Source organism: Heptranchias perlo, chromosome 22 (genome assembly GCF_035084215.1).
Source record: "Heptranchias perlo isolate sHepPer1 chromosome 22, sHepPer1.hap1, whole genome shotgun sequence".
Classification (NCBI taxonomy): domain Eukaryota; kingdom Metazoa; phylum Chordata; class Chondrichthyes; order Hexanchiformes; family Hexanchidae; genus Heptranchias; species Heptranchias perlo.
In genome coordinates this window covers 49,965,741-49,979,199 of record NC_090346.1, presented here as the reverse complement: position 1 = coordinate 49,979,199, position 13,459 = coordinate 49,965,741, and the positions used below count along the sequence as shown (strand labels likewise).

Sequence of the window (13,459 nt, the reverse complement as noted above, 5' to 3'; positions counted from 1 at the left end):
TTATTATATAATATACAGGATTGTTATACCCAGTAACACAGTGCGGTTGATTTTTGTCTTCACTGCCTGGGTGCTTGTCAGGCCATGCCCTGGATACATTTTTCATTCCATTAATTTGCCTCTCTGTTACCTCTGTGAGCTCGACTCCTCAAGGACTTACTGTGTGTTACTAGCACTTTCTGTTTTTATTTTTGGTTGATAGAGGATTAAGATGAGGCACCAAGCAATCCACCCTCCTGCCACAGGAAGACTGCCTCAACTAGCCTTTACTATGGGATTCAAGGATGTTGCCCAGGCCATCCCATCGTCCCATCGTCCCAGGTAAAGGTGGAACTGTGAGAGGCAATCTCAAAAGGGGAAATGATAAATAAAAGGTGAACAGTGAAACTTCTCTGAACTCAGTGAGTGTGCAGTTGTGTGAGAGTGCAGTGTTGGAGCAGTGTTACCTGATAGGGGATCTGGCTGAGACAGCACCTTCTCAAAGCACGCATTGCGGTACTGCCACCACCTCTGAACCGTGTCTTCAAACAGAGAGAACGAGGCACCCTGGAAAAGCAAGAACGGCACCGTGAAAGGGAAGTTGTGTCCGGGAAACTGTCAGCACTGAGACATCCCATCGCACTGCAGCCTACGGTATTACAACCCAGGCACAGTGTGACAGTACAGGGGTGGAGCAAGAGCATTTCTGGGCTTTGAAACTTTAAATGTAAATGGCAAACGCCTGGGAGCTCTGCCCTTCTTTCGGGAGCACCCAGGTTCACACACTGACATAGCACAGGGCAGTTAAAACTCAACAGGTTAAAACAGCGCAAAGAAATTTTACATTGCAGCTGAGGAACTGAAAGTCTTGCCAATGTGAACGGATGTGCTCTGGGTGTCACTCCCGGTGTCACTCCCGGTTGCTCCGGGCATTGCTCCCGGTTGCTGCTGACTTTTGCCCTAATCAGAATCATGCAGCAAACTCCCAAGAGCTGGAAGATGACTCGTGATACTGTTTGTACAGGAGCTGTGGAACAGTCTCCCTCGAGTTATTCTGGGCTTACTAAAACCACTGCTTCATAGCCTCTTGCTGCTGGATTTGGATCCCGTTTAACTCCCTCCTGTAGAACCTGGATCCCATGTTTAATATCCATCCTTCAGGATTGTTGTATTTATATTTAATTCTGGGAAATACACGTGTGTTACTGTGCACATTCCTCGGTTGATGTGGACACTGATCTGTGCCAAATCCTGGGCCCACCTCATTTAATTACAGATTACCCAAATACAATAACGTTTATACAAGGTGACAGTGTCATTGCTCACATCTAGAGCTTACTAGAAAGGACTGCAGCAGAATATGAAAACACAGCATCTACACCATACATCTCCCTCTGAAGGGGCCTCAGTCTAAGCTATGCTCATGTACTCGCTCCAGCCCTCCTGGACAGGCACCTTGGAGCCACAAAGGTCTCAGACCCTGTCACATGGACGCTTGGGCTTTTGACCAATGGGCAGGTCCTGCCCACACCACACAAGCTCATGCAGTTCTTGCTGCTTGCAGTGAGATCAAATATCTCGACCTTGCACATCTGTAAACATGTGCCCAAAATACCAGGGGCATGGACTCCAGTCCAACCCAGCAACACACAGACTCCCACCTGTGGCTCGAAAAGACCAAAATCTCTTTGGCCCTCACCCTGCAGGATACTTTATTCACTTCCCCCATTAGTCCCTTCCCCAGGAGTGCTGATTGTGACAAGGATCTAACACTCACCCAACACCCACTGCAACAAACTCCAGGCTGGCACATCGAGAAGCAGAGAGAGCGAGAGAGAGAGAGAGAGAACGAGAGAGAGAGAGAGAGAGAGAGAACGAGAGAGAGAGAGAGAGAGAGAACGAGAGAGAGAGAGAGGGAGAACGAGAGAGAGCGAGAGAGAGAGAGAGAGAGAACGAGAGAGAGAGAGAGAACGAGAGAGAGAGAGAGAGAACGAGAGAGAGAGAGAGAGAGAACGAGAGAGAGAGAGAGAGAACGAGAGAGAGAGAGAGAACGAGAGAGAGAGAGAGAACGAGAGAGAGAACGAGAGAGAGAGAACGAGTTCAGAGAGATGCAAAGGGAGAGAGTCAAATGTGGAGAAAAAGTGCGTATGACAGGAACAGTTAGACACTGAAAGGATCTGGTGAGAAGCTTTGCCCAGTGGTTGTGTATTTTAGAAATTTAAAACTTGTGTGTAGACATTTAGTGGAAATATAGGAGGAAATAGAGGCTTATTGAGTTGTGAGATAGAAATGACAGAACAGAGAGGGAAAATGTTGAAAAAGCAGGCAGAGAGAAAATGAGAGTGGAAGACAGTCCAGAGGGATAGAGATGGAAGGTGGGATGCAGCAATTTAGATTGATTTGGTTGGTCTTTCTTAGCTTGTTCTTTACAAACCAAACAAACCCCTTGATTAGATTCCAGCCTGTAATTTACTCCCGGGTATCCGTTATTCTATATAAAAAACCCCAAACCCCTCGATTAGATTCCAGCCTGCAATTTATTCCCGGGTATATGTCATTCTATATATAAACCACCCGAACCCCTGGATTAAATTCTAGCCTGTAACTCACTCCTATTACGTTTATAGGGAACATTCCAGCATATTTCATACTTTTACAGGGGCCAGAGATCAAGTGTAGGTTGCTGGCGTGGCCCCTTGTTTATACAGCTCAAGGTCCCTCATTCAGTATAAAATCCTGTAAAATCCTGATTTAAATCGTGCTGGAACTGCCAAAGTGTATAACCTGAACCCAGGGCACTTTGCCTTCTGCCCATGCTGTACTTCTTCCCCTGTTCTGCATTTCCTGCTATTGCCTTCATCAATTAAACGGTTACTAATCACAGAGTGGAGTAACGCCAATCGAGTTGAATCACTTCACCCTGCACAAAAACAAAATCACTTGACTCATTTCTCCTCCCCAAAGAGTTGCCAGGAGTCGGTCACTTTTAGATTTTGATCCTCCAGTGCGTCTGTTAATAATTGACTCAGAATGGTTCCAATTGATTTAGATGTGCGCAGTGTGTAAGCGTGGAACAAGAAAAAGCCATTCAGCCCATCAGTTCCACTCCTTCCACATAGCCTAACTCCACACAGACCGAGCCTAACTCCACACAGACCGAGCCTAGCTCCACACAGACCGAGCCTAGCTCCACACAGACCGAGCCTAACTCCACACAGACCGAGGCGGAGTCTCGGGATCTTCCTCCTCCATATTATGGCCCTGATTCTCCTCTGCTTCCCCTAGCCCTCCACGCTGGGTGCTAGTCAGGCACACCTGACCTGACATGGCGCATTCTCCACCCAGTTCTGACCTGAAAAGCCTATCGGGGTCCTTTGTACATCATAGGACCCTGATTTGCATATTAAAAGACCCTGAAACAGCCGATGCTCCGGCCGCCTAACCTTCGGCCCTTGGGAAGATGGCATTGGCCACACCATCGGTGGGAATGGGCGGTACATCATACCCAGCTACCCAGCCATCTCCACCGAGCGGACAGCCTCGAAACTGCTTGACTTTCATTCCCGTTGATTTTGTAAATGAAAATCAGGCGGTTTCTGTAACAGGCGGCCGATCTGCATTGACAGTTTTACGCCCGCCCTGGTGACAAGTTGAAAATCTACTCCATTAACTTTTAAAAATTTAAGACAGATACAAACCCACACGCCCACAAATCACTGCTGCCGATATTAACGGGCGCATCCTTAACACATTCGTATGAAGTCGCTCCTGTTGCTGTTTCAATGACAGCTCTAAGCAGTTTATTCAAACCGGGTGAACACCTGCACTAAAATGGGCGACAGAGTAAATTCAGATGCATGCGTTACATGAGCACCAACCCTTATCATCTGCAGTGATCTCTGGGGTATGAAACAATGATTATATTTAAGAGTGAGACTGATTAAACAAATCACATTTTGACCCAAAAACCCCATGATTCTCACTGTTAATGATAGAGACTCTGTAGTAACTGGAGATTTTAATAAATGTGGAATTCTCCGCAAGTCAAAAACGAGAGATGCCTCACTTTTTTCAAATGTAAAGAATCTTACAACACAGGTTATAGTCCAACAATTTTATTTGAAAATCACAAGCTTTCGGAGGCTTTCTCCTTCGTCACCTGATTTTCAAATAACCTGGTGTTGTAAGATTCTTTACATTTGCCAACCCCAGTCCATCACCGGCATCTCCACATCATGGTCACCTTTTTCACTCAGTGTAAAACCTGACTATAAAACCCCCCCAGAAACTGAGGACTATGATCAACCTCTCGGCATAGTTTTGTTCAAACAAGAAAAATCAAACAGATTCATTATTTTCCTCACAAATCTCTCAGATCTGTAATGCTGGTGCCAGGTTTCCCCCCTCACTTTGTCACTCAGTGGATATTTAAACATCCTCACCTGTTCAGGAGCCATGATCAGGGAGAGAAGAATGATCCCTGGCAGCAGGCTGAGGCAGGCTGAGTGCCTATCTATCCATCCCATGGTATTAAACCCCACTCCCTGCCGTACCCGCTCGCTTCAACTCAGGAACTGCAGAGCCAGAGGAAACAGTGGCGCTGACTGATCAATGAATTCAGGGAGGGAAATGGCCCCAGCAAGGGGCCGGGACAGTCAGAGTGCCACGCCTCAGGTACGGCCAGGACCTGGCCTGGCATGTCAGAGGAGCTGGCTCTCTGCTGTATTCTGATCACACCTTTACTGGCTCTGTGCCAGCCCCTAGATCACACCCACTCATTACACTGCAGACGTATTGCACTCACTCACACAGCTCCTGATCACTGAATCCTAATGTCCAGTCAGTGAGGTGGTCAACCTGCCAACACCTGACAAATACACAAGGGTGACCTGCAGTAATCAATAAACAGGCACGTGTAAGTTATCACCCAGTCTGATACAAAGCTTCCTCCGGGGATGGCTCCAGCCAGGAAACGCCCAGCACTTCCACATTATCCCACGTGGCCTTATCAAAGGGGAAGGGAGTGATGTAACAAAAAATGGATTTTTGTGAATTTTTAACTTGTATTTTTTTATTGCTGGAAACAGCATGGGAGGAGCAATGACCCATGGTCACACAGGGTATTCCTCAAAGGGAAAGCCATGAGCTCAGAGACCAGACAGGCTAGCTGTGGTAGCTTCATGAGTTGCAGAGAAACCTGTGCCAGGTAGAACTGTTGCCGCACAGGGGTGCATCAAATGACCCTGAGTCCTTCAATCGAATATGTAAGACACATAAGGCTAATCATTTCTGGACACGTTGGGCAGCCCTGTGTGACCGAGAACATGTTCTCTGGATAAAGGGCTTTTTTTAATTCACACTGTGCTGTGGAGGTATGAGCTCTCTCTCTCTAGACTCTAGGTGGGATCAGCTGTACCCGCTCGGCTTCTACTACCCAGGCTCCCATCAACATACTCTGTATGTCTCGGCTGTGCTTGGAGCCCACCCAGCAAGTGCCCCGCCTGAAATCCTGCTTTACCTCAGGTGGGAGAACTCTGTGACTCAACAGCGTGCCATCAGCCACCTCTGCAGCTAACTGCACTTGATTGACAAAGTCTGGCCTTTGTCCAGCCCTGACCTGCTCTTCACTAAGCAGTCTGGCCATTACTCATTCAATATCTGCATCATTCCAGTCAGGACCTCGAGTGGTATGGGTTGAATGGATCATCACTAATGGATATGGATAACCCTAATCCTAACCCTAACCCTAACCCTAATCCTAACCCTAACCCTAATCCTAACTCTAATCCTATAAGCAAAAGATGAGGTTTTTTTCAGCTCTTAGTGTCAGTTTCATGCTGGCATAATTTCTTCTTCACATCGGCCTCAAATTTGCGTTCTCTCTCTTGTCAAACACGGCACGACACGATGCACAGTCTCAGCATTGGTGCTGTTTCAACTTCTATTAATAGATCTTAATATTGAAATTGTACAGTACATAAGAACATAAGAAATTGGAGCAGGAGTAGGCCAATCGGCCCCTCGAGCCTGCTCCGCAATCCAGACTTGGGGGAGATCCTACAGCGAGAGTACTTGAGTCTGTGAGCTGCTCTCTCTCCCTTCAAACATGCCAGTCGGTAGAGTTCTGCCACGTCTTCACTCCCTCAGAGATTTCCTTCAGCCCCTATTACTCTCCTGGGTTGGCAGTAGAACACAATCCTCTCCTTTGCAGTTTTATTTACGTCACTCGAATCAGTGAAAATGTTCAAACTTAAAGTGCTGGCCTGTACTAGCAGAGATGGAGTACAAACCTAAGTAGCTTTGGCTGTTGTTCTATATAAGACATTGGTCAGACTCCATCTAAGGTGTGTTTGCAGTGCTGGTCCCCTAATCATAAGATTATTGCTCTCGAGAAGATGCAAAGTCAAATGAAGATGATTCCAGGTATCAGGATTTATGTTCAGGGGGAAGGTTCAGGAAATTAGACTTGTTTCCTTTGGAAAATAGGAGCCTTCATAATAGGTGGTCAAAATAGGTGACCTCTAATTTGAAATTTTCAGGATTACAAAGCAGTGACCAAGTTGATCCAGGCAAGGTGTTCACTATGGTGAATGGTTCATGTCCCAAGGACACAATGAGGGAGTTAGGAGTAAAAAGGGGTGTTGGGGGAATGTTTTCACCCAAAGGGTAATTGAGTTGTAGAATAAGTTGCCAGGGAAGGACACTAAAGCTGACAGTATAAAGAGACAATTGGATACATTTCTGGAGACAGAAAGGATTTTTTTTTATTCGTTCACGGGATGTGGGCGTCGCTGGCGAGGCCAGCATTTATTGCCCATCCCTAATTGCCCTAGAGAAGGTGGTGGTGAGCCGCCTTCTTGAACCGCTGCAGTCCGTGTGGTGACGGTTCTCCCACAGTGCTGTTAGGAAGGGAGTTCCAGGATTTTGACCCAGCGACGATGAAGGAACGGCGATATATTTCCAAGTCGGGATGGTGTGTGACTTGGAGGGGAACGTGCAGGTGGTGTTGTTCCCATGTGCCTGCTGCTCTTGTCCTTCTAGGTGGTAGAGGTTGCGGGTTTGGGAGGTGCTGTCGAAGAAGCCTTGGCGAGTTGCTGCAGTGCATCCTGGATTGAGGGATGTGTTCAGGTAGTGGGTTGAAGGGATAGGGTGAGAGGGTGGATTGGTGGGAGTTGTTCAATGGACGAGGGAGAAGCATTTCCTGATCCTAAACATCTTATGTTCAGTGCCCTTTGAGAAACAGTGGAGTTTGATGCCTGAAGTCTCAACCTATCACCGAGCCTCCGTGTGATGGGGTCACTCAGTCATAAGGACACAACACAGCAGGTTTGAGCCCTTGGACTGGGGCCATAAGCACAAAGAATTCTTTAAGGGGCAGCAGTTGCATCACAGAAGATGCTGATAGCCCAGGTCAGAGTCAACATCACCAAGAGCCAGACATGGATTTGAGTGACTCAGGACACGTACTGTTCAGACTATGTGAGGCTAAAATGCCTGGTCTGGGCTTTTTGGTGAGGTTACCATGTAATTGCTGAATATTAAGCATTTTTTTAAAATTGCAGCATAAAAAATACAAAAACTTTGATAAGAAGGATCAGGCTCATTAAAATGAATTAGATTTGGAATAGTTCCCGCGCAGCACCTCCATCTGCTGGTAGAAAAAGAAAACTGCACCAACAAAATGAAAATCCTTGAAACTCAGCTGAATAAATTAAAGGAGTGGGGCTCTCAAATACCACTGGGATCCCTGTACACACAGGAAAACCCTGCTTAAAATCTGCTGTGTGCAGGAACAATCCCGCCCCCACCCTAATCACCACTGCTAGTCCAGGGCTGAATTCTCCATAAATGCAGGCACTCCTAGCCCAGGTGCAACATACTGCAGAAGGCTGGTAGTTTTTAGTATAAGTTAACAGCTAACTGAGAAACGGAGTTTTATTTAGCAAAGAGGGTCACAGTTGCAATGTTTTCCCCATTTTCTAGGTGTACTTATTTTGTGACAGCTGCTTAAAATCAACTATGAAGACACTCCATCATAATTTCACTCACCTGCATCAGCAGCTTGCGTTCCAGTTTGGCCACTTCACCCCTCCTAGTGAGCATGGGCGAAGCAGGTTCCTGGACTCCATCTGCAAATCAGTACCATCATCATTAGCAGGAATCTAATCAGCAAACCAATACACGCTGCACTCCAGGGCTTGATCCTGAGAAGATCTAGTTCACCAACTTTCCTCTTTTCAGGGAGTTAAGTAGAGTCTCTTTCGGCTCGAGTTGATACGTCAGATGACGGAAGATTGGAACCGAGATGAACCTTTGTGGCAGACTAAATGATCTGATACGTGAACCAGGCAGGACCACACTTGATGATTGACCAATCAGCCTGATTCATCATTGGCAAAACTTGGAGGGATAGGTCGGTCACTAGCTTTGGGATTCATCCCACTCAGTTCCAGGTAACCCTGTAAGCTAATGGAGTGGTCCTACCTGGGAGACTTACTTGTAATCTGTGCTAGTAAGCTGCAGTTTTAGCTGGTTAAACTCCAGCAGTACTCCTGTACATCGCCTGTCAAACTGCACCTAGGTCTCAGGGCTAAAGTAAGTGGGGTTTGTCCCAATGGGGAGACACTGTGCACTCCAAATTCAGCAGTCACCCCACCTGTGTAGGGAATAGAGACAGGAAATACACCTTAAATGGTAAGATTTTAAATGGAGTAGAGGAGCAGAGGGCCCTTGCTGTGCAGATACACAGGTCATTAAAGGAGGCAGCACAAATACACGTTCTTGGTTTTGCATCTAGAGACATAGAATACAAAGCAGAAAGCTGATGTTGAACTTGTACAAGACCTTAGGCTGCAGTAGGAGTGTTGGGCGCCTCATTATGGTAGGTATAAAAGCAATGGAAAAGGTGCTGTGTAGATTGACTAGGATGTGGCCAGAGATGAGGGGTCATAGTTATGGAGGGAAACTTGAGAAGCTGGGATTTTTCACTAGAGCTGAGGTTAAGAAGTGAATTATAGAGGTCTTCAGGATTAGTTGGCGAGACAGTAATTAGAGGGCACAAATTTAAAATAATCTCAAGGAATTAAAGGGTGGTTAGAAAAAAATCCTTACCCAGAGGGTGGGTAGAATGTAGAATTCTCTGCCACAAATCATCGTTGAAGTAGAGTCCAGAAATTCTTTAAAAGGGAATTAAATAAATTCCTTCAAAAAGAGAGACTGTTAAAGGGTCTTGGGAGAATGCAGGAGAATGGGATTAGGCTCGGGGACTCATGTGAAGAAAAACACCGGCACAGACTTGATTGACCGAATGGCCTGATTCTATGTTGCAACATTTCTAATTTCTCAGCATGATAATGGGTTCCCCTGTACATCAGACAGCCAGCTCACAAAATCAATCCTGAGATTCTGTTGGTTTCTGACTGGTTTTGCTTTATCACCTTAAGACGGACAGGGATCTTTAGCCTGTTCTTTATTATTTTCACTATTTCATTTGCATTGTTCATTATTTGCACTGTTCCTTGTTATTTGTGCTGCCTCCGGATTTAATATCATTGACAAACTTTCAGATCTTGCTTTTGATACCCTTGTCCAAGTATTTTTTAATATATCAGTGTATCTAATTAATGGCTACCTTCTCCTCCCAGTTTTTAAGGCAGTTTTCTCTCCAGCATTCTGCTCCCCACCACCAATCTTTACCTGAGCCATTTATGTCCAATGTGAAACCATGTCAAATTTTCTATCTGTAACTGGTTAGTTAAGTATGCCCACTCCTTACTGAATCAACACATCTGTCCTTTAACAAGCAGTGCTTTTCCAAGAGGTCCCAGACTAGAACCTTTTAAAATCAGTGTTAAGACTTTCCCAACAACTGACACTAAATAGAGCAGTCTGGTTAACAGGTATGTATCTCGACCCTTTATTTAAATAATAGTTATACTTCACACTTTCCAATCTCGGGGCATCTAAGATTGTTTTAAATGTTATCAGTTAAAGCTAATTTCCAACCCACTTCCTTTTAGGTTGGTGTATGTTTTCTGAACTAAGGGCCTCAAATTTCCTTGAACAGGCTTGACCAACTGTTACTATGTTCCTATATTAGTTACACCACTGCTGCCCACCAGTGGCCTCGAGAGAATTACATGCAGGTTTCCTGGGTCTGTGCATTTGCATTCCCATTGGTGCAAAACAGTTGTAAGCAGCTAAACTGGAAACTTCTGTGCAGTCTTTAAACTCACAGTTCAGCCTGCATTCTTTAGCATCAGTCTGGGGAGTAAATATGTAGGAGAGCGACAGTGCTGGGCTCTTTCACTTCACTCTCTACAACTTTACACGTGTCTTGGCAATATTTATTACACTTGTACAGAACTATGGCTACGCAGGTACCATCTGGATCCATAGGGCAGCAACGCTTGGTGCCAAGCCAGAGAAGAAGAATGCACTTCACTCATTCAGACCTTTGAGTCTTCCTGGAGGGTACTGAAGGCTCCTGGGTGTGGGTGCCACTGAGTCATCCAGAATTATCATTCGTGCTACCTGGAAGTTAGGAAGTTCTCCACAGCCTTCAACATGTCATCAATGACGACGAACACCTCGCTATGGCCATCCCCAAACCTCCACTACTCGCCTTTAAACAGCCATCCAACCTCAAACAGACCATCGTTCGCAGCAAATTACCCAGCTTTCAGGAGAACAGCGTCCACGACACCACACAACCCTGCCATGATAACCTCTGCAAGACATGCCAGATCATCGACACAGATACCACCATCACATGAGAGGACACCACCCACCAGGTGCATGGTTCATACTCCTGTGACTCGGCCAACGTTATCTACCTCATACGTTGCAGGAAAGGATGCCCCAGAGCATGGTACATTGGCGAGACCATGCAGACGCTGTGACAACGGATGAACGGACACCGCGCAACAATCGCCAAACAGGAGGGTTCTCTCCCTGTCGGGGAACACTTCAGCAGTCAAGGACATTCAGCCACCGACCTTCGGATAAGCGTACTCCAAGGCGGCCTTCGAGACACACGACAACGCAAAATCGTCGAGCAGAAATTGATAGCCAAGTTCCGCACCCATGAGGACGGCCTCAACCGGGATCTTGGGTTCATGTCACGCTACACGTTACCCCACCAGCGAACAAATGTTATCTGTTTTTAATATAACGGGTCATTTGCTGTCTTTTCTATGTTTGTTTCTGCCTCTCTGTTTTTTTTGGTGGTTTGTATATTCGGTGGCCTTTTAGGTAACACCTCTCTGTCTGCACACTGTGATTGCCGTGGCAACGGGCAGTTGGAAAGACTATCTGTAATCACCAGGTATTGTTCTGTGATTTATAAATGCGAAGGATTCGAGGATTTCATTTCCACAACATTCACCTGAGGAAGGAGGAAGCCTCTGAAAGCTTGTGAATTTCAAATAAAATTGTTGGACTATAACTTGGTGTTGTAAAATTGTTTACAATTGTCAACCCCAGTCCATCACCGGCATCTCCACATCATGGAAGTTAGGTGGCACTGGCACTGACTGCCAACTCCCTTACTCCCAGGATTGCAGAACCGTGCTGCAAAAAGTTCCACATCTTCAGCAGAGCAGGCAACACACTGCCCACTCTGGGCACCAGCACATTCTTCACCCTCTTAAAGCAATACTTGCACAGCTAACCCCTCACAATTAAGGGTTAAGAGGAGGGGGGGGGGCTGCAACTCAATATTTTTCACTATAGCCACACAGCTCCTCTAACACTAATTACTTACATGCAGAACCCTAAAACCTCGTCCTCCACTTACATACCCCATCTCTTACTTCAACTCTCCCATGCCACTTGGCACATACTCAACTGCTAGCCTTTCCTTCATTAACTCTTATCTTTTTGCAGAGCAAATAGCGCACAATGCCCGCCACAGGCAGGGCACCAGAGGGGGCTTCCCCAACTGTACCTCAAGCCCTTCGAGAAGGCCATTGAGCTTGTTGGAAGGCATTCAGCTCTTGCTGTGGGAGATGGTGAGGTTACTGGTGAAGTAGCTGCACTGTCGCCCTGGCATCCATACAGTCACAACCTTCCACTCCTTTCTCTGTCTCCTTAATCCCAGGGGAGTGATGTTCCCTTCTTGCCTTCTACCTTTGTGTGTAGATAGGAACATAGGAACAGGAGTCGGCCATTCAGCCCCTCGTGCCTGCTCCGCCATTTGATAAGATCATGGCTGATCTGTGATGTAGCTCCATATACCTGCCTTTGGCCCATATCCCTTAATACCTTTGGTTGCCAAAAATCTATCTCTCTCACATTTAAATTTAGCAATTGAGCTAGTATCAATTGCCGTTTGCGGAAGAGAGTTCCAAACTTCTACCACCCTTTGTGTGTAGAAATGTTTTCTAATCTCACTCCTGAAAGGTCTGGCTCTAATTTTTAGACTGTGCCCCCTACTCCTAGAATCCCCAACCAGCGGAAATAGTTTCTCTCTATCCAAGCTATCCATTCCCCTTAATATCTTATAAACTTCGATCAGATCACCCCTTAACCTTCGAAACTCGAGAATACAACCCCAATTTGTGTAATCTCTCCTCGTAACTTAATCCTTGAAGTCCGGGTATCATTCTAGTAAACCTACGCTGCACTCACTCCAAGGCCAATATGCCCTTTCGAAGGTGCGGTGCCCAGAACTGCTCACAGTACTCCAGGTGCGGTCTAACCAGGGTTTTGTATAGCTGCAGCATAACTTCTGCCCCCTTGTACTCTAGATATAAAGGCCAGCATTCCATTAGCCTTTTGATTATTTTCTGCACCTGTTCATGACACTTCAATGATCTATGTACCTGAACCCCTAAATCCCTTTGGACATCCACTGTTTTTAACTTTTTAATCATTTAGAAAGTACCCTGTTCTATCCTTTTTAGGTCCAAAGTGGATGACCTCACATTTGTCTACATTGAATTCCATTTGCCACAGTTTTGCCCATTCACCTAATCCATCAATATCGCTTTGTAATTTTATGTTTCCATCTACACTGCTTACAATGCCACCAATCTTTGTGTCATCCACCACAGCAATGGGCAGCAAAGGAGAAAGAGGGGGAGGAGGAGGATGATGGTGACCAAGGCACCCAGGAGTTGTAGCTGCATGATACTGCCGTCTCTCAGCACAGTATATGCCAGGCCTCCAGCTGACCCCTGATAGCACGACTGGTGGTCTGACCCTGTGAGAAGCAAGTGCAGATGGCAGTAAACAGATCGTTTCCTACCTGCAGAAATCTGTATTCAAAGACCTCCAGACTCTTCTGTGTCACCTTTGCGTTGATCAGCTGATCCTGGCAGCTGTTGTGCCTCATAGAGCTCAGTGTAACTTACCCCGAGTGCAGCAGCAGTGCAAACCCAGAAAACTCGGAGCAGATTCGCAACTAACTCTCACTGATGATGTGGAGATGCCGGTGATGGACTGGGGTTAACAATTGTAAACAATTTTACAACACCAA

At 46.1% G+C, this 13,459-nt stretch overlaps 1 protein-coding gene across 5 annotated transcripts in view; it reads right to left on the bottom strand.

The window, feature by feature from the left end:
* Positions 1-13,412, bottom strand: part of LOC137340810 (glucagon-like peptide 1 receptor) — a 27,766-nt gene extending 14,354 nt beyond the window's left edge. Inside the window, exons 1-3 of one of the 5 annotated variants that reach the window (XM_068003608.1) lie at positions 13,229-13,313; positions 8,029-8,108; positions 447-546 (exon numbers count right to left, since the gene is read on the bottom strand). In XM_068003608.1, the coding sequence (XP_067859709.1) occupies positions 447-546; positions 8,029-8,082 (154 nt within the window). In that variant the 5' untranslated portion in view covers positions 8,083-8,108; positions 13,229-13,313. Of the gene's footprint in view, positions 1-446; positions 547-1,756; positions 2,038-4,421; positions 4,538-8,028; positions 8,109-13,228 lie in introns of those variants that run through there. The other 4 variants (XM_068003607.1, XM_068003611.1, XM_068003609.1 and 1 more) reach the window with 4 other exon arrangements.
* Between the last annotated feature and the right edge of the window lie 47 nt (positions 13,413-13,459).